Source organism: Cebus imitator, unplaced genomic scaffold (genome assembly GCF_001604975.1).
Source record: "Cebus imitator isolate Cc_AM_T3 unplaced genomic scaffold, Cebus_imitator-1.0 Scaffold215, whole genome shotgun sequence".
NCBI classification, from domain to species: domain Eukaryota; kingdom Metazoa; phylum Chordata; class Mammalia; order Primates; family Cebidae; genus Cebus; species Cebus imitator.
The window spans coordinates 1,572,336-1,591,333 of record NW_016107530.1 but is presented as its reverse complement, the minus strand read 5'-3'; the positions used below and the strand labels follow the sequence as shown (position 1 = coordinate 1,591,333).

Sequence of the window (18,998 nt, the reverse complement as noted above, 5' to 3'; positions counted from 1 at the left end):
GAGCGTTCCGCCTCTGTTTGAGCATGGGTGGGCTCAATGTCCCCAAGGTCTTGCTTTTGCAGCACTGGCCTCCACCCGCTCCCTGTTTAAGACCTGCTGGAACCTGGCTGCAAAACAGTGGGTGGACCTTTTACAACCATCTGGAGTTGTAACCTCTCTTTGTTCTCTCTCCTGGACCAGAGAAAGCCCACCCCAGCCACCCTGCCATAGAAACGGGTTCTGGACAGCAGCTGAGTGTAGTGGCTAAGGAGTGGGGCCTGAGAGTCACAGAGTTCTGAGTTCAGCTTCTGAACTGGGTGGCTTTGGGCAAGTGACTTACCCTTTCTGAACCTTGGATGTCTTGCCTATGAGATGGGAATCATTCCGCTCCCGATAAGGTTGTTGTGAGGCTGTATGCCAAGCCCTCGGCACAGTGCATGGCACACAGTAGGTGCTTGGGGAGTAGCAGTGCCTCCCTCCAATCCCAGTACCCACTACCATCCTCTCCCTGTGCTGCTCTTTCTCCCCTTGGCCAGACAGAGTCCTGACCTTTGCTAGTTTTTCTGGTACACACCCAGTGGTTATCTCAGGTCAATATGTGATGCTGTACTCTACTGTAGGGGTCCTGGCAGAGGTGACTTTGAACTTGGCTCAGAGGTGAGAAGCAGGGAAGCTGGACACACTGCTCTGTTCTGCCCTGTGAGGGTGTGCCTTGCAGCCATCCTGCCTCGTGGCCAACCACGGGAAGTGATCTGTGATCTCCCCTGAGCTGGCTCCCTGGCCTCACCTCTGGCATTTGGGAGGCAGCCATGGAGGGCCGAGGCAGGCAGAGCCAGGCCGTGGGGACACAGCCAGGCTGGGGCCGGTCAGCAAGCTGCCTGTGCATGTTCCAGAGAGGCGGGGGTCCTGGCCGTGGTGCCATGTGTCACATGGCCTCTGCAGTTCCACCGGACATGGAAGCCCTGTCCAGCCGCCTCCTTGGCCTGTGCAAAGCCTCAGGCAGCTCAAGCCAAATCAAGATGCTGAGGTCACTACTCAAGGGCTAGGGATGGCAGGAGTGCATGGAGATGAGCATACCAGGGCCCCAGATAATTGGAACAGAGGACTTGGAATGGAAGGACTAACCCCCCCTTGTTTTAGTGGAGGAGAAAGGGAATAAAATAGGCTGGGTGCAGTGGCTCACTCCTGTAATCCCAGCACTTTGAGAGGCTGAGGCAGGCGGGTCACTTGAGGCCAGGAGTTTGAGACCAGCCTGGTCAACATGGTGAAATCCCAACTCTACTAAAAATACAAAAATTAGCCAGGCGTGGTGGTACGTGCCTGTAATCCCAGCTACTTGGGAGGTTGAGGCTGGAGAATTGCTTGAACCCCAGAGGTGGAGATTGCAATGAGCCGAGATTGCACCACTGTACTCCAGCCTGGCAACCAGAGCCAGATTCTGTCTCAAAAAAAAAAAAAAAAAAAAGTTTATTTTTCTCCTCCTTATTTAGTATAAGAAAAGACCCAACTGTTTCTCATTGCCGAGCTTCTTTCCTATCACAGCCTCAAAGCTCTTCACTCCTCGTGCTCTAGCTTCCTTTTTAGGATCATTTTCCATCTTCCCTGCTGTTTAGTGGGGTCTGTGTAACAGTTTTTGTTTATCTGATAATGTCTTCATTTCATCATGGTTCTTAAAAGATGGTTTTGGGAGTTCAGGATTCTAGGTTGATGGTTTCTTTATCTTGGTGCTTAGATGGTGCTAATTCAGTGTTTTCCATTTGCTGAGTGTCATTGGAGGCTTTGATAAGTGGGTTTGGCCTGTTGAGTGAGGCACAGAGATGAGTAACATGGCAGGCTTCTGGCAGCAATTCACATGGTCTGCCCTATAGGAGAGACACGTGGAGGAAGGCAGAGGCCCTGGGCACTTCCAGATGCCAAGAGGCTCGCAGATGCCCCCACTGAATGTCCCAGTGACTCCTTTCTTCTCCTGCCCCCGGGATAACCAATGGATTTCCATGTGTATGCGTGGGGCACAGATGTGGTGTGTGGAGCGCACATTGCCTGTGATCCTGGCCTCAGTCTGCTTCTAGTGTACTCCTGGCAGTCTGCGACACTGACCCACCCCAGTACAGAAGGAAGGCCATGGTCCAGTGTTGGAGGGGCTGGGAAGTAAGGGTTACTTAAGGGTCACCCTGTTGCAGAACCATGATTATCTCAGTGATCAGCAAAGACCCCTTAGTTTGGAATTGCAGTAGGGAGCCCGTGTGTGTGTGACTGATTGGGAGCCCCCCCTCCGAAGTCCCTCCTAGGATAAGTCTAGGGCATGCAGGTTGAGGAGGAAATTGTCTCAATGCGTTGGAGCACTTTGCTCCCACTGAGGAGGGGAGGAGGTTGGGAAGGAAGCCCTGCTGCTCGTTGGACTATCGTCATTTCTTGTGGTGGCCGTTGGCATTGTTCCTTGTGGTGGGGTGTTGGCGGGGAGCTACTTTCCCATAGTGGGTGGTGGTCTTTGGTCCTTCTACTCAATTGGATTCAGATATAGGCACCAGGAAGGCCTGTGGTGGAAGACTGACACTGGCTGCTCTGAAGTCTGCCCATTCATGAACTGGGGTAGCTGCCAGTTCTGGGCACCGCAGAAGGTGGCTTGGGACTGGGGCTTGGTGATACATGCAACTTCTTTTCAGTGATTCTGCTGCCCACAGTTCTGTACCCACAGCCTGGCTCCCTCGTGGCTGGCCCAGGAGGGGTGTGCTGGCAAAATGTACATCTCCTGTTCCCCTCCTGGCTCACGCCTTGCCATGGGACTGTCACGCCTGTGTGGTTGGAAGCACTATTCCTCCCCTCCGTGTGGTGGACAATGGTTGCTTTGTGAGTTGTAAGTTGGTCACTTTGCTTGTGAGTGGCAAATAATTGATGGCTGAAGGGCATGGGGAGATGGAAGTGGTGAGAGCAAGACCATGCATGGAGCTCTGGCCCAGCTCCTAAGAAGCCTTGTGGGCAGGAGGCAGAGGATGGGTTCCACTTCTGCTGGCATCGCATCCCTGACCACGCCAGTGGCACCACATGCCTCACTATGCTGGTGGCATCACATCCCTGACCACACTGCTGGTATCACATCCCTGACGATGCCAGTGGGCCTTTGTGCTTTGTGTGGCTTATTTCCGGTTCCTTGATATTCACACATGGCAGCTCTGTGAGAGCCACTGTTGTCTCCATTCTGCAAAAAAGGAAACAGAAGTTATAAGGCGTTGCCGGTTGTTCCCTAAAGCCTCTCAGCTCACAAGGGGCAGAGCTTGGCTTTGAACCCAGGACTCCTCATCTGCATTACTGCACCATTGCTGTGTGCTAACACTGACTTGCTGAGCAAGCCGCTTCATGTTTTGGGCAAGTCGCTTCTCTCAGAGTCTCTCAAGGTCTAGCTAGGAGATTCATTACATAAGTGATGGCCCCTCACATGCAGACATTAGAGATTCAGCTTTTCCTTCCCTTCCTCCCTTCCTCCCTCCCTTCCTTCCATCTCACTCTGTCACTCAGTCTGGAATACAGTGGTGCAATCACAGTTCACTACAGCTTCAAACTCCTTGGCTCAAATGACCCTCCTGCCTCTGTCTCCCAAGAAGCCAGAACCACAGGTGTGTGCTACCATGCCTGGCTAATTTTTAATTTTTTTTTTTCAATGGAGACAAGGTCTTACTTTGTTGCCCAGGCTTGTCTCAAAATCTTGGCCTTAAGTGATCCTCCTACGTTGACCTCCCAAAGTGCTAGGATTACAGGCATGAGCCACCATGCCTATACCCGGCTGAGGTTAGGCTTTTACATGTATTGAATAATGTTCTATGAAACAAACAACAAACAAACAATATATTCAGTATGATTCCAATTTTGTAAAATAAGACACATGCATGGACACATGTGGCAGGGTGCAGGTTAACTGTGGTTATTATGTATCTGGCTTATAGCGGTGTTGGCAATTTCATTTTCTTCTTTTTTTGTAGTTTTCAATTTTTATTTTTAGTGAGGTATTTTATATTCATAAAAAAGGTTATTTAAGACAAAAAAGCTAGAGTCTCCAATGGGACCACTCAGGAAATGGGTGTACCTGGGAGAGGGTGAGCTCCCCTGTCCTTGGGGCTGGACAAGCAGAGGCCAAGTGTCTGCCTCAGGGACCCTGTTCAGGAGCGTCCTGGCAGAGGAGTGCAAAGGGCTGGATTCTTTGATGAGCTGTGTAGGGCACTGCTCCACAGTCCCAGGCCTGTGAGAGAAAGAAATTATCTAAAGCAGTGCTCCTCAGACCTGTCCCTGCCTGTCAGTGAGCTGGGAATCTTGCTCAATGGTAGATCCTGACTCAGGAGGCCTGGAGTGGGGCCCAAGACTCTGCATTTCTCATAAGCTCCCAGGTGCTGCTGCTGCCCCAGGGCCCTGGAACACATCTCCGGGAGGAGTGCCCACTGCTGCCTTCCCAGAGCCGGGGCACTGTAGGGCAGACATTATGCCAGTGGCAACACAGGGATGTTAGGACGAGTGGCCTGGGGTTCTCTGAGCCAGGTCACATGTCTGGAAGAGGATCTCCAGACGTAGAAAGATGAGTCTTGGTCAGAGTCGCTGGGTTTGAGACCAGGCCCCCTATACCGTGGCTTTGTGAAAAGGGCTTGGGGTTGGGATTCATGGTCCAGGATGCGAATCTCAGTTCTGCAACTTGTTAGCGGTGTATCCTTGAGCAGGTCATTTTGCCCCCTCAGCCTAGTTTCTTGATCTGTAAAGTAGGGATAAGTATCTTGCCTGATAAGGTCATGGTGGGGATAACACATGTGAGGTACCGACCCCAGTACCTGGCACTCAGGCCTGTGATGAACGTTTCCTTCCCTTAAACTGTATTTTCTTCTTGCAGGTAGATGAGATTTACCACGATGAGTCCCTGGGGGTCCATATAAATATCGCCCTTGTCCGCTTGATCATGGTTGGCTACCGACAGGTAAACCACCTTGTCAGCAGGTAGGATTTGGAAGGAGAAGGGTTGTGGGGTTGGAGTGTTGGACCAGCCATGGTGTGGGCTGGAGGGACAAGCATCCAGGAAAACTTTGTCTCCAGAATCAGAATCTGAGGCTATTAGAATTGTGGCTTCAGTGGTGGAGCCTTTGGAGGGGTAAGCCGGGATTTATGGGTTCCTGCAATCTGAGAACATGATGATTCCACATGCTTATGGCTGGGAGAGCCCTCTCCTTGGGGAAACTGTGGCTTAGAGTGGGATGGCCACTGAGACAATTCGTGCCATGGTTGAGCCCTGGTGCCCTGGGCTCTGCAATCTTTGACCATCCATCACTTATTATTAAATGGGGGTAGCAACAAAACTTTCCTGTAAGGGCATTGTGAAGATTAAATAAAACAATGAACACAGAGTGTAGAGGAAATGCTTAGAACAGCAGCTGCCTTGCAGGTCAGTTGAAGGGATTGGAAACTGTGTGTGTGAAGTTCCCAGCAGAAACGCATCTCAGCCTGATGCTCGGCACGTGAGCATCACCCAAAGCAGGCAGGACTGTGTGCCAGCAGCAGCTGGGTGGGGACAGCCAGTGATCCTGGGGTGTGTCCTGCAGTCCTCTGGGTCTATAAGTGGGAGGAGAGAGGCCTGCTGTGTCCAGGGCTCTGACCCTCCACGTGGCTGTTGGTACTTTCCCGGCCCCTGCAGTCCCTGAGCCTGATCGAGCGCGGGAACCCCTCACGCAGCCTGGAGCAGGTGTGTCGCTGGGCACACTCCCAGCAGCGCCAGGACCCTGGCCATGCTGAGCACCATGACCATGTTGTCTTCCTCACCCGGCAGGACTTTGGGCCCTCAGGTATGCAAGGTACTGTATTTGCCATGGCCAGGTGTGTGCAGCGTGCAGGGCAGGCAGAGGCTGGGCCTGGAGGCAGATGGGCTCTCCCTGGGGCCCACCACAGGGAGGTTGAAGGGACAGGACCTGGACAGCCAGGGCCCAGCTTTGGAATGGTTTATTGGGGACCATGGGAAGTAGAGGGGTCCCTACTCTGGTCCCCAGTATCTTGGTGGAGACTGCAGGCAGCTGTGAGTGGTCAGGCCCTGGGTCCTGTGCTTAATGTCCCAGAGCCTGGCTGCTGGAAGACCCTCCATGGGCTTCAAGATGCTTCTCCCCACACTGTGTCCTTCTGGCCTTGTTGCAGACTGTGGGACACCTAGGACGGGGCTTGTGTGGGCTGCAGAACAGGAAGTCTGTGTTCTGCCTCCAGCTCCACACCTTGCTAGCCCAGTGGTCCAAGATCTCTTCATCTCCCTGGGTTCTCCCAACTGTGGAAAGGGGAACATAACAATATTTGCCTTCCCCTATTCCAGGGCTGCTAAAAGGGCCCCAGGGTGCATGTTTTGACAGAGTGTTGACGATTGTAAGTGCTCTGCAAACGTACAGCTTGGATATCATATGGGGAAACTGAGGCATGGAGTGGCGAAGAGACTTGCCCATGTGGTTTAGCAGGCAGGAGTCAGATCTGAGAGGAAAACTGGATCTCCAGGTTCCATGTTGCAGCCTTTCTATTTTTTTCTGCTTTAATGCTGGAAATTAGTTGGCCAGCCCTGCCTACCCAGATTTCTTGTCTGAATAACTAAAGCCCCAAATGTGGTTTTACACCACACACACACACACACACACACACACACACACAAAGTACAGACACGCACACATGTGCAGGCCCATGTACACACAGACACGTGCACATATGCAAATAGACATAAGCCAGTGTGTACATGTACAGATATACAAACACACACATGCACACAGACACACAGAGACACTACATACATGTAGAGACACAGAGACACATGCACACACATGCGCAGGCACTCACATAGACACAGACATGCACACACATGTATATACACACACAGAGCATGTACTTATATCACATGTAGAGCAAATCTCAAGACTTCTAGGTCAATAGAGGCTCCAGAAACCTCTTTCCCACTCAGCCTCTTGTTATACTCCCCAAACCATCTCAAATAAAAGAACATTTCAGTCCCTCTGACATGGAGGAATAGATCTGTTAGGGGGACTGCAGGCCTAGGCAGGGACGCGCCCTTTGTCATCATCCCCACCTTGGAGGCCCCTAGGACACAGGCCTCATGCATGGTAATGCTTGGCCAGTGCTGGCCCCCTGTACTGCCATGATTCCTGTGTGACCTGCCTGCACCTTGGCCTGTGTCCTCCCCACCTCTGAAGGGTTGTCTCAGCTGTCCTCCACTTCCCGCATCAATCATTCCTGATCCCCCTCAACTCCTTCCAAACCATTCCCTTTCCCCCTCCTCCAACTCCCCCTGCACCCTGGCTTGCTCCTCGAATTCTAGCCCTTCCAGCCCATGCCTCATCACGTAATCTTCTGCTAAATCACGGTTCTTTAGCTGTGGCAGTGGGTGGGTGGGTGAGTGGGTGGGGGGACAGGTTGCAGGGTCAGGGGTAGGCTTGGATCTGAGTCCCCTGTTTTCCCCATGGTACCTAACATAATGCTGCCCATGACTCTTGCATAGAAAGCGTTCGGAGCTTGTTTGCTGACTGACTGTGGGACTGGAGGGAGGCGTGGTGGAAGTGGTGTGCAGGCCGGGGTGTTCTCTGGTTTAGAGAGGCGCTGATAAACCCTGGGAAGCTGCAGGCCAAGAGGGAAGCCGTCAAGCTCTGGGATATGAGGGCGGCTTGGCCCAGGTTTGTTCAGCTGCAGGTGGGACTTTGTGAGCATCATTCTTCCTCCAGGACGTCTGCTGCCAAGCACTGACCAGATGGCTGGGCTGGGCACAGACCTCAGCGTGTCCTGCCTCGCCTGCCCTCCACCTCGCTCTCCACCTTCTCTTTCTCTCCTCGGCAGGATATGCACCCGTCACTGGCATGTGTCACCCCCTGAGGAGCTGTGCCCTCAACCACGAGGATGGGTTCTCCTCAGCCTTCGTGGTAGCTCATGAGACCGGCCACGTGTAAGTGGCACCAGCAGGGTGGGTGGGACTGGCAGCTGTGCCATGAGCTCCAGGGAGTTCTGTGGCTGTGGGAGACTTTGCCCAGCTTGGCCTAGTCCCCGTGTCCTGGGAGGTGTCAGAGGAGCTGGCCTGCCCCTGAGGCATGGCCTCCTGCAGCTGCCAGTAGAAGGAGGCCCTGACCTGAATTGGGAGGAGCCAAGGGGCCTGGGTAGCAATTTGGGCTTGCCTTGGGCCCAACCTCCAAATCCCAAGGCTATAGATGCCCAGAGGTGGGCCTGCCTTTGGGTGGGCCAGTGGCAGTGTCCCCCTCACACGCAGAGGCCTGCTGTCTCTGCGTGTGAAGGGGATCTTGATCTTTGGCTTCCTTCCATCACATCCACATTTGAGGCCTTTCTAAGACTCATTCCAGCCCACCCTAGTACTCAGCACTCATTGGAGCGCTGGCCTGAGCACATTGTAAACAGGTACACTTTGAACTTAGGTGGTGAGCCAGGCAGAGGCTGGCCTGCCTGATCTTAGGGCTTCAGATTTTGTTTAGAGTGTGTTCATTCATTCAGTATTTCTTGAGCACATACCATGCACCAGGCCCCATTCTAGGAGTGAGGCTACAGTGGGGACCAGGACAGAGAAGCCCTCAAGAGGCTACATGCCGGGTGGACACAGATGAGCTACTGTTCAGTACGTCATGCCTCCTGGCCTTGGGTATGCACAGGGGCAGAACCAAGGGACATCATCAGCCTTGTCAGATTGTATCCCAGCGCTGCTCCTCCAGGCAGGTGGGACCTCCTCTCCATGCCTGCAACATGGGGCTGACACCATGGGAAACTCTGAGGCCCCTCTCTGTGGAGGCACAAGGTCAAGCTTATAGCCCCATGTATCTGCCTAGCAGTCAAAGCCAGATGCAGCCATCTGGGAGGGTTTGAGAACTTAGAATTGTTAGGATTTGGCATTAATGACTACCTGTGAAGAGCAAACTTTTAAATTTAAACTATTATTATGGTATGTGCCTATCATGTGCAAAGCTCTGTGCCCAGCCTTGCAGGGTCTTAGAGAGGCTTAAGAGGCAGGTACCTACCACAAGGGGCTCAGGAAACGAGGTTGAGTTGAGTTGAATGAAACCTGGTCTTTGCAATCAAAGGCACTCGGAGGGAAGTCAGCAAATGGCTGTGAGGTTTTTAATGGTGGGATAGGTGGCTCCTGCTGTGGAGGTCAGCCTCCATGGGTGGGACAGCTAGGACCAGTGGCCAGGTGGGGCTTGATCGGGCCTTGGAAGCTGCAAGAACATGGGTGGAGCTCACGGAAGGGGTGGGTATCTGGGAGTGGTGAACAGCAGGAGCGAAGGCTTGGAGGGCTGAATGAGCCTGATCCTAGTGGGAGCAGACTTGGAGAGAGGGTTGGTCGTCTGACTGCATGGTTGGGAAACTGGGGCCAGGAAGAGCAATCTGAACTCTGAGTCAGGACAGGGTCTCTCACTGCTGGCCTGCCTGCCTGCCTTCCCAGGGGCAGGCCCACTGGGGTGTCTCAGGACTCCTCTGTCTTCCCCATTCCAGGCTCGGCATGGAGCATGACGGTCAGGGGAATGGCTGCGCAGACGAGACCAGCCTGGGCAGTGTCATGGCGCCCCTGGTGCAGGCTGCCTTCCACCGCTTTCATTGGTCCCGCTGCAGCAAGCTGGAGCTCAGCCGCTACCTCCCGTAGGTCATTCTTGCCCCCAGCGCTGGGATAGGGAGTGTGCAGTCTGCCACTCTGAGCAGACCTCACACAGCTGGCTGTCTTCCCCAAGTCTTCCCTGGCTTCGCTATTCTGTGACGCATCTAACCTCCCCACCGAACCTGGCCTAAAACGTACCCCAGTAGCATCACAGCCTAGTGTTTCAGAATGTGTTCAGGTGACCACTTACATAGAATTCTCATTATACATGCAGACCCCCTGGCTCACGGAAGATGGTAAGTTAGATTCTGCTGAGGTTGGGTCTAGGAATCTGGATTTATCAAGCATTGCAGGTGATATTTGCACATGCTGAAGGTTAGGAGCCACTGGGCTGAGGCCGGGGCTGTAAACCCAGGGGCTTCTAACAACCCCTTTGAGGCCACCTGGTCCCAGCCCCCAGAGCTACCCAAGGTCGACTTCCCAGTGGATGAACAGTGCCACTGTGACCTTCTCCTGGACCCTAGGGAAATAAGCATGCTCAGGAGGGAGCTCCCTCCTCTCCTCACTCCCATTCTTGGCCCCAGCAGCAAGGCCTGGCTGGTCAGCTCCTGGGTCTTCAGGGATCTTCAGGTACAGAACAAGTGTTAGACTCAGGAGCGCAAGGCCTGAGAATGGGAGGCCAAGTGGATCTGGATGGGGGGCAGGTAGAGGCAGAGATGTAGTCACTAGTGCCATGCAGGAGTCGGGCAGGGCAGCTCACCCAGGGTCCATCCTGCAGGGTAGGCTGGTTTTTCTTCTTTCAGTATAGAGTGAGTCCTCAAATTGTCCATGAATCAATCATTAGTCTTGGCCATAACATGTCCCTCTAAGGTGGGCAAAACTGACCTAATTCAGCTGCAAGCTGAGTATCTAATCCCAGTCTGGGTACCCTTGCCTTTGGCTGCAAATGGAGCCCTTCCAGACACAGTCACTGGTGGGAGCGAGGTCCTCAGTGAGGGAGATGCTCAGGGCAGCCCCTCCTCCATGAAGAGGCAGTGCTGGGCACAGGAAAGCGGGTGCAGATTCCTGCAGACCTTGCTCACAGAAACCCCGGCTCCTGGGAAGGGAAAGCCTGGGACTTCCTGCTGTCAGCCTGTCTCACCTTCCTTGTCTCCGCCGGTAGCTCCTACGACTGCCTTCTCGATGACCCCGTTGATCCTGCCTGGCCCCAGCCCCCAGAGCTGCCTGGGATCGACTACTCAATGGATGAGCAGTGCCGCTTTGACTTCGGCAGTGGATACCAGACCTGCTTGGCAGTGAGTACCCATCTGGCCTCTGCCAGGTGGTGGGTGCCAGGGCAGTGTCCTTCTGTGGCCCAGGCTGGACATTCATGAAGCACCTCCTGCCCAGCTGGCCAGTGGGCCTGGTGATGGGCCAACAGACGCAGTGCTAGCCACCATGCAGGGATGCAGAGTGAACACCTGTGGGGGCAGGTGTGCGCAGTGGCTGGGGAATGCATTAGCCCTGGGGAAGAGGGGAAAGCAGAGCAGAGAGGGTGGGTACCTGACGGGAGCCTGGCTGGGCTCCTTCCCTGGGGAGCTTATCTGCAAAGGAGCCCAGGTTTCCAGATGTGAACCCAGACCTCCCAGAGCCTCAAACCCTAGTCCCAGTTCAGTGACAAATGGCCTCTGTAAAGTGGGGCAGGGAGGCCTTGGAGAGAGGACAGTGAGAGTGTGGGCCATGGCTGGGCTCTTTCTCAGTGCCCTGGAGAAACAAGGGGTCCCTGGCGGCTGCTGGCACTTGGGGTCAAGTTGAACTTGAAGCAGGAGAGAGGCTTTGGCTGCCTGCCCTGCAGTGCCTTGGGTGCCTGCACCCATCACACCCTCTTTTCTCTCCATTACTGACCTTTGTTCCTTGGACAAAGAGCCAGTCCGGCCCGGTGACCCACGTCCCTTGCCATGCAGTTCAGGACCTTTGAGCCCTGCAAGCAGCTGTGGTGCAGCCACCCTGACAACCCCTACTTCTGCAAGACCAAGAAGGGGCCCCCACTGGATGGGACCGAGTGTGCACCTGGCAAGGTACCTGTGGGGTGTGCAGCAAGAGTGGCCTTCCTGGGGTGCAGGGCATCCATCACTGGCATGGGGGCACATCCCAGGGGGAACCCTGAACCCTGGCCCCTTTCTCCAAGTGCTTATATGAGTGGGGCGGTGGTGCTAAAGGACAGGGTGAGCCCAGTGTGCAGGTGAATACACATGGCATCTTCCCATAAACTCACACCCTTTCTTCTCTCCCAGACCACAGCACTTTGTCTCTGTAATTAGGTGAGGGTAGCATGCTCTCCTAGCCGATCTGACAGGAAGGCTTACTTCCATTTTACAGATGAGAAGACTGAGGCCCAGGCAGGTTAATTAAGGAACTTGTTGGAGTCTCACGGGGAGTGATTAGTACAGAAGGGATGCGGGGAAGGCTCTGTGTGTCCTGCCTACTCCCCCACACCCAAGCTGTCTCTGTTGAGCAAGAGACACATGTGTTCTTCCCCATACCAACCTTCATGAATGGCCCGTGTTTGCTCCCTCATGCATGTGTGGGTGCCAGGGCTTCGTTTGCCTGGGGGACCCTGTGGCTAGGTCTGAAATCCAGCTCTGCTCTGTTGCCAGCGCTGCCCCTGATCACTGTGGTGACCTTGGACCATTCATTGAACTTTTCTGACCACCAACACCTGACTAACCTCAGGGTTGTTCTGAGGTTACTGACTCATGTCAAGGCGTGTGAGGGAGCAGGGAAGAAGCCAGGTGCTAAGAGAGGAGCTTCCTCAGCATTAGCAGGAGCCCTGCCACAGCAGCCACCCCACCAGCCTGCCCCCTGCCTCCTGACCCTAGCCAGGCTTCTTTTTTTTTTTTTGAAACAGAGTCTCAGTCTGTTGCCCAGGCTGAAGTGCAGTGGCAAGATCTGGGCTCACTGCAACCTCCACCTCCCGTGTTCAAGTGATTCTCCTGCCTCAGCCTCCCGAGTAGCTGGGATTACAGGCATGCACCACCATGCCCAGCTAATTTTTGTATTTTTAGTAGACACGGGGTTTCACTTTGTTGGCCAGGATGGTCTCAAACTCCTGACCTCACGATCCGCCTGCCTCAGCCTCCCAAAGTGCTGGGATTACAGGTGTGAGCCACCGCGCCCAGCCGCCAGGCTCCTCCTATTCATACCTGTCCTGCTGAGCAGCTCTGGGGCTTGTCCCATCACAGGTGGATGGAGCTTCCCATGGCCTGGCAGGTCCTTGATGGGTTAGAGCTGTTTCGGGTCTTTCCACTTCTTCAGTTTTCCCAGGTGTTTTCAAAGTTCCAGACCCTCCCCAGTCAAAATTTCATGAGACAGTTCATCAGTAGTTTTCAATCTGCATATTGGAATGGGCTGCATATTGGAATCATCCTGGGAGCTTTAAAACCCCTTCCAAAGAACAAGGAGTGACCGCAGATGGGCATAGAGGATATTTTTGGGGTGATAAAAATATTCTCAAATTGGATTTGGTGACAATTGGATAACTGCAAATTTATGAAAAATCATTGCAATGTACACTTGAAATGAGTGAATTCTATAGTATGTAAATTATGCCTCATTATACTTTCTCCAGAATTTCCTGCCCCTAGCGATTCTGACTCAGTTGTTCTAGGGTGAAGATCGGGCATCTGAAGTTGTAAAATCTCCCCCAGGTGACTCCAAGGTTGAAAACCCTTGGGAGACTAACTTTGCCCAGAGAGCTTTGCACACTTTTTTCATGCCACCCTACAGGAAAAGGGCAGGGAGTTGCCTCTAGTTGAGCCCTTCCTTATTGCCTAGCCCTGTGTTAGGGCCTGTAGAGATGGTAGAGCAGTCCCACTTAACAGGTGGCTAAACTGAGGCTCAGCAAGCTAAAGTAGCTGCACATAGCTAGTACTGCTGAGCTGGAATTCAAACCCAGGAATCTCTGACTTCATGCATACACTCTTTCCACTGCACGGACCTCCCCACATGGCTGGCCTGCCTCCCAGAAGCACATCGCATGATCCCTGGAAGGTGCTTTTGAGATACAGAGCCAAGGTCAACTCTAGCTAGCGTGCGAAGATTGTCTTCTCTCCACTTTCAGCCCTTTATTACTCCCGAGTGTGCAAATAATTGCCCATTGATTATCATTGTTCATCATAAGATCTGCCATTTCTGGCTTTGTGTACTGGGCATGATCTCATCGGATGCTATGAGCAGGTGCAGCTTCCCGTGTTGTCCAGTTGAGGAACAGGCCCAGAAAGGCAAGCCCTTTTTCTAAGGCTGCTCAGCTCATGCTGGGGGTGGGACTCTGCCTAAACCCAGGCTCATGCTCTTGCCATCCCTTTCTCTGTCTCTCCCGTGGTGCCCACCATCTGAGCCATGTGCCCAGTTTGGGCACCCTCCAGGGTGGGCTCAGCAGCAGCAGCTCAGGGTGACCTCACACCCTTTGCTCCGCCCCAGTGGTGCTTCAAAGGTCACTGCATCTGGAAGTCCCCGGAGCAGACATACGGCCAAGATGGAGGCTGGAGCTCCTGGACCAAGTTTGGGTCGTGTTCGCGGTCATGTGGGGGCGGGGTGCGATCCCGCAGCCGGAGCTGCAACAACCCCCCGTGAGTGTGCTTGGCTGGGGTGGGCAGGGCAGGGAGCCCCTCCTCAGAGCTGAGAGGCTTGGAGGGGAAGTCACTGGGAAGACAGTGCAGGAGAGAAGGGCCCTGTTGGGGGTTGTGTGTGCTAATGCATGAGGACACAGAATTGTTGGTGGAGGCAGATCACTACCTGCATCCACTAAGGACCCTCAGGTCTGCCTTCTGTGCATTTGTCGGAACCAGTGGTTCTCAAGCTCATGTGCAGAAGAGTCCCCAGAGTCTGGGTGGCCCTACTTCTTCATGCGTGTAACAAGCCCTCTCATAATCCTGACCCTCTGGCTAAACTTTGAGAAACACTGATCTAAGCTCTTTGTTGGGAGAATCAATTCCCTGACTTTGTTTTCTACTACATGGAGAAAACCTCCCTTTCATTTTTCTTAACTTACCTCTTTCTAACATCAAAGCTCCTTCCCCTCTTCCCCACTCCCAAGTTTTAGCATGCTGGGGGAGATCTCCGTTTTCCCTGCTCATCCCCTCTATGGGGATCTTCCCCACCGCTCCATCTCCATCTCCAAGCTGAAGCAGCCTGTTTAGAACAGCATCATGAGAGATGAGGACTGGCCAAGGCCAGCTGCATGGGTTGGTTGGCTCTAGTGATGCAGGGGTTCTGAACCCCCACAATGATGGGGCCTGGCCTGACCCCCTCACAGGGCTGAGGGGTATGATGAAGACTGAGGAATCACAGAGTTGTAGGGTCACAGTGGCTCTGGTGTCCTCAGGAGTGGTAATTCATACTGTTATTTATCTCTAGGCATGGGAAACTCACTGCCTATGGAAGCAGCTGTTCCTTTGTTTTAGACAATATAGCCATATAGTTAACACAGACGGCTATATTGACCTTCTATACACATAAGCCAAAGTGGACTGCCTTGTAACTTTCATCTGCTGGGAATACAAAGACTGGTTGTAGAAAAGCCCAGGGATCCCTGTTCTGAGTAAATCACCTTGCAGGCATGACTGACAATTACCCCTTGCTATAATTGGTATCAAGGCTACCATTTATTGAGCTCCTCTGTAATAACTATTTTTATTTTATGAGACTTAAATAAAATGTGTGCTCTCAGCAGCATGCTCACACAAATTAAATACTTAATAAAAGACAGCTGTTGTTATTATTATAGTGTGTCAGGCACTTTGTGCTAGGTGGCATGCTAAGCACTTACAAAAAGCTATGCAATTCTCCCGCACGTCTATGAGTAGGGTACTATTAACCCCAGCACTTGGACGCTTTGTGTCAAGTCTTACCCAATTGTCTTGACTTAATGGAGAAGAAAGCATAGATGACTATAAAATACCTTTTCTCACTATTCTTCACAGACACACCAGGAGGTGTATAAAATAAGAGGGATTATAGTCCCTGTTTTCAAGGGGAAATTAAGCCACAGCAAGGCTAAGTGGCTTCGCCAAGATTGCACGGTCAGGACTTGGAAGCCAGCTCTTGTGATTCCAAATCCAAGTTTCTTTTACCACTCCTTAGTTTATAATGATGTTAAGTGGAAGTGGATGCAGATGGGAGTGGCTGAGTCATTTATGGGGACCTGCTCTATGCCAGGGCCTGCGAAACAGTTGAAGGCACCCACATAGATGAATAAGAGGGAGTTCTCTTTCAGCCCAGCTAGAGAGGGTTAGTCAGTCCCTGTGTCAGTGTGTACATCTGTCTGTCTCACACTCACCGTGGAATAGATGGTGTGTGTCTGAAGGGTAGAGTGGTCTGGGAGGAAGAGGGTTCTGGAAGGCTGAGCTCCATAGCCCCATACCCTGGGAACTATTCTCTGGTTTATGGCAGTAGAACCCCTTGCCATGCTGTTGTGAATGGCTAAGCTGCTCCTGGTGGCTATGTGGGAAGCCTGACCCTCCCAACCTTCCCAGCCATCAAGGTCACCCATCTCTCTGTGCCTGTCCCAGCCCAGCCTATGGAGGCCGCCCGTGCTTAGGGCCCATGTTCGAGTACCAGGTCTGCAACAGCGAGGAGTGCCCTGGGCCCTACGAGGACTTCCGGGCCCAGCAGTGTGCCAAGCGCAACTCCTACTACGTGCACCAGAATGCCAAGCACCGCTGGATGCCCTACGAGCCTGAGGACGGTGAGCGGGCCCCGCTCCCTCTCCCACCCCATGTCCTTGGGCATCTGCTGGGGTTGTGTGTGCCCAGGCAGGGCCTCCCACCCCCACACTCTCCAGTGAAGGTGGAAGGACCATGGGGGTGCCAAAAGGGACACTGCAGTCAGCAGGCTCACCACATGCCCTTGTGCAGGTCTGCGTATTGCATACTTCCGGGGTCATCATCCCCATCAAGGCCATCCCTGATTTGTGTGTACTTATGATGACAGTTTTCTGGCAGATGCAAGGAAAGTGTCTTGAGGAAGGGACACTTCACACACAGGTGTTGCCATGGCCGGCAGCAGCGTTGGCTGTTAGGGTTGCCGCCCTTTCCGTCTTCTGTCCTTACCTGTTGGGAAAAGAATCAGACAGGTGCAGACACACTTCCCGTCACGTGGCCAGTGTCCTGAGGCGCTCAGTCCTATTACGTGCTGTGTTTTTAGGTTTTACTGATTGGGCTATGGTTTCAGCAGAGTCACTGAAATGATATTAGAAGGCAGGCAGATGGGAGCTGGTGGGATCTTCATATTGACTCTCTAGGCTGCCCTGGGACAGACACAGGCTTCTAGACTCATGTAAAGAGTCTGAATTTCGGGACCATGGTGCCAGTTCCCATCTGTTTTTGAGCATTTCCAGTGATGGCTTCATAGCAGCAGAGCATCCAGTGAAGGGTTAGGATTCATGGCAAGTCAGAGCCTTGGTGGAAGAGCCCTCAATGGTCCTCTGATTTCAGCTTTCCCTTGCCAGCCTCTCCATGGGTCCTCCATGGACTGATGCTCATTCTCCATCACACAACCCTAGGCCCAGACAGCTCCCATCAGGACAGGCTTTCCTCCCAGGACCATCAGCTCTTCAGCTCTGGTCTAGAATGACAGACACTTCAGGTTGGAAGGGACCTTAGGCCTGTCATGGCCAGATTCCTCCCGAACATCCCCACAGGGGGTGTATTCTCTCTGCTTGGATTCCTCCCATTCTGGGGAGCTCACCACTCCCTTGGCACTGTTGGCTGGCTTCTGTTGCTACCCAGGAAGCTGCCTGCCTGGGTCAGGATCCTGCCTGTCCTGGGTTGGAGCCCCCCTAGACCCAGGTCCCTCCAAGAATCTGCTTCCTGCGCATGAAATTCAAAGTGTTCTTGGAGGTTGTGGCTCTGGACTTGAGTCCTCCATGCTGGAGACAAGGAGTCACCAGCTGTCCTGGAAGCACAGGAACCAGTGCAGAGCCAAGCAGGTTCCTTAGTCATTGGCCGAGGGAAGCTTGCTTTGAAAGCCTTCCAGATCTGTTCAGAAACCAAACCAGCAACCACAGCACTGGGGAGGGGAGGGGCGGGGAGGCTCGTGGGGCAGCTGGGCTTTGGGCTTTTCCCAGGACTGTTAGACGAATCCCAGGAAGTTAGCTAAGCCCCCAACCTCCTTTTTTCTAAGAAGCACAGCAAGTGTTTATATGTTCTCTGGAACCTCCTTTTTAGGACATCTATAGCCCACATAAAGAAGGAAGCACTTAATTAAGACCAGAAAGGGCTCTCTTTCTCCCTGACTGTTCCTCCATTTTGCAAACCCAGATACCACTTTTATGCCTTATTTTCACACAGCCTTCTAATGTTTACAAACATGCTAAGACACATGTCATACATGTGCACAGTGAAGTTTTATAGGGGTCAGAGCAGGACTCTAGCCAGACTGCTTAGGTTAGAACCCAGGCTGAACCACTTACCATGTGGCTCTGTGGACTTCAGCAAGTTTCTTAACCTCCTTGTTCCTCAGTTTCCTCCTCTGTAATGCTAGCACCTGTCTCACTGAGGTGGTCAGAGGGTTAAATGAGTTAATTCACAAAAAGCCATTAAAGCTGTATTTTAAGGGCATGTGAAGGTTTTAGAACTATCTAGAACATAGTAAGCATTCACTAAGTGTTGGCTTATTACTTCATCATTTGATTTCTCTCAATAAGCTGAGGTGCATTTTACTGATTAGGGATAATAAAGATAGGGAACAGAGACTGGGAGAGGTGGGAGCATCTGCCCAAGGTCACATGGCTAATAAGTGACACAGCATGGATTTTCAGCCCCAGCACCACACCCAGTGCTCCCCCGACTGCCTAGCTGGCCCCAGAGCTTTCTGGCTGGACCACACGCCGATCTGTCCTGGGCCATTTTCTCTGAACCCAGCTGGGGGCTCAGCCTAGTCCCTCTCCCTACAGATGCCCAGAAGTGTGAGCTGATCTGCCAGTCGGCAGACACAGGGGACGTGGTGTTCATGAACCAAGTGGTTCACGATGGGACACGCTGCAGCTACCGGGACCTGTACAGCGTCTGTGCACGTGGCGAGTGTGTGGTGGGTGCATCCCGGGCCACCCCGACTGCTGGCACAGGGAGACTGGAGGGCTGCACTGCAGCCCCTCCTGCCTGGGACAATGAGCATTGCCTCGCCGGCCCACTCCCAACACCCTTTGGTCCTCAGCTTAGCCCTGGGGTGCTGGAAGGGGCTCAGCCCTGTTGCGGGGGGAGGAGATTGCCAGAATCCCCACCACGCCGGGTTTAAGACCTCACTCAGGTCACACGGTGAATTTGTGCCAGAATCCTGTCCAGGGATACTTCTCAGGCCAGGGGTCCTCTCCTGACCAGAGCCTGGGGATGGGAACGGGAGCCCCATGGAGCCCAGGGTGGCAGTAGGGGCAGGGGAGCCTCCTCCT

The 18,998-nt window shown here is 53.2% G+C and overlaps 1 protein-coding gene across 6 annotated transcripts in view; it reads left to right on the top strand.

The window, feature by feature from the left end:
• ADAMTS14 (ADAM metallopeptidase with thrombospondin type 1 motif 14) overlaps window positions 1-18,998 on the top strand; it is a 130,122-nt gene that overhangs the window by 92,841 nt on the left and 18,283 nt on the right. For 5 of the 6 annotated variants that reach the window (XM_017548859.2, XM_017548857.2, XM_037745830.1 and 2 more), the window contains exons 5-13: window positions 4,847-4,930; window positions 5,642-5,798; window positions 7,819-7,924; window positions 9,475-9,618; window positions 10,737-10,869; window positions 11,518-11,631; window positions 14,033-14,181; window positions 16,123-16,298; window positions 18,507-18,640. In XM_017548859.2, coding sequence (XP_017404348.1) covers window positions 4,847-4,930; window positions 5,642-5,798; window positions 7,819-7,924; window positions 9,475-9,618; window positions 10,737-10,869; window positions 11,518-11,631; window positions 14,033-14,181; window positions 16,123-16,298; window positions 18,507-18,640 — 1,197 coding nt within the window. The remainder of the gene's footprint in view (window positions 1-4,846; window positions 4,931-5,641; window positions 5,799-7,818; window positions 7,925-9,474; window positions 9,619-10,736; window positions 10,870-11,517; window positions 11,632-14,032; window positions 14,182-16,122; window positions 16,299-18,506; window positions 18,641-18,998) is intronic. The other variant, XM_017548856.2, reaches the window with a different exon arrangement.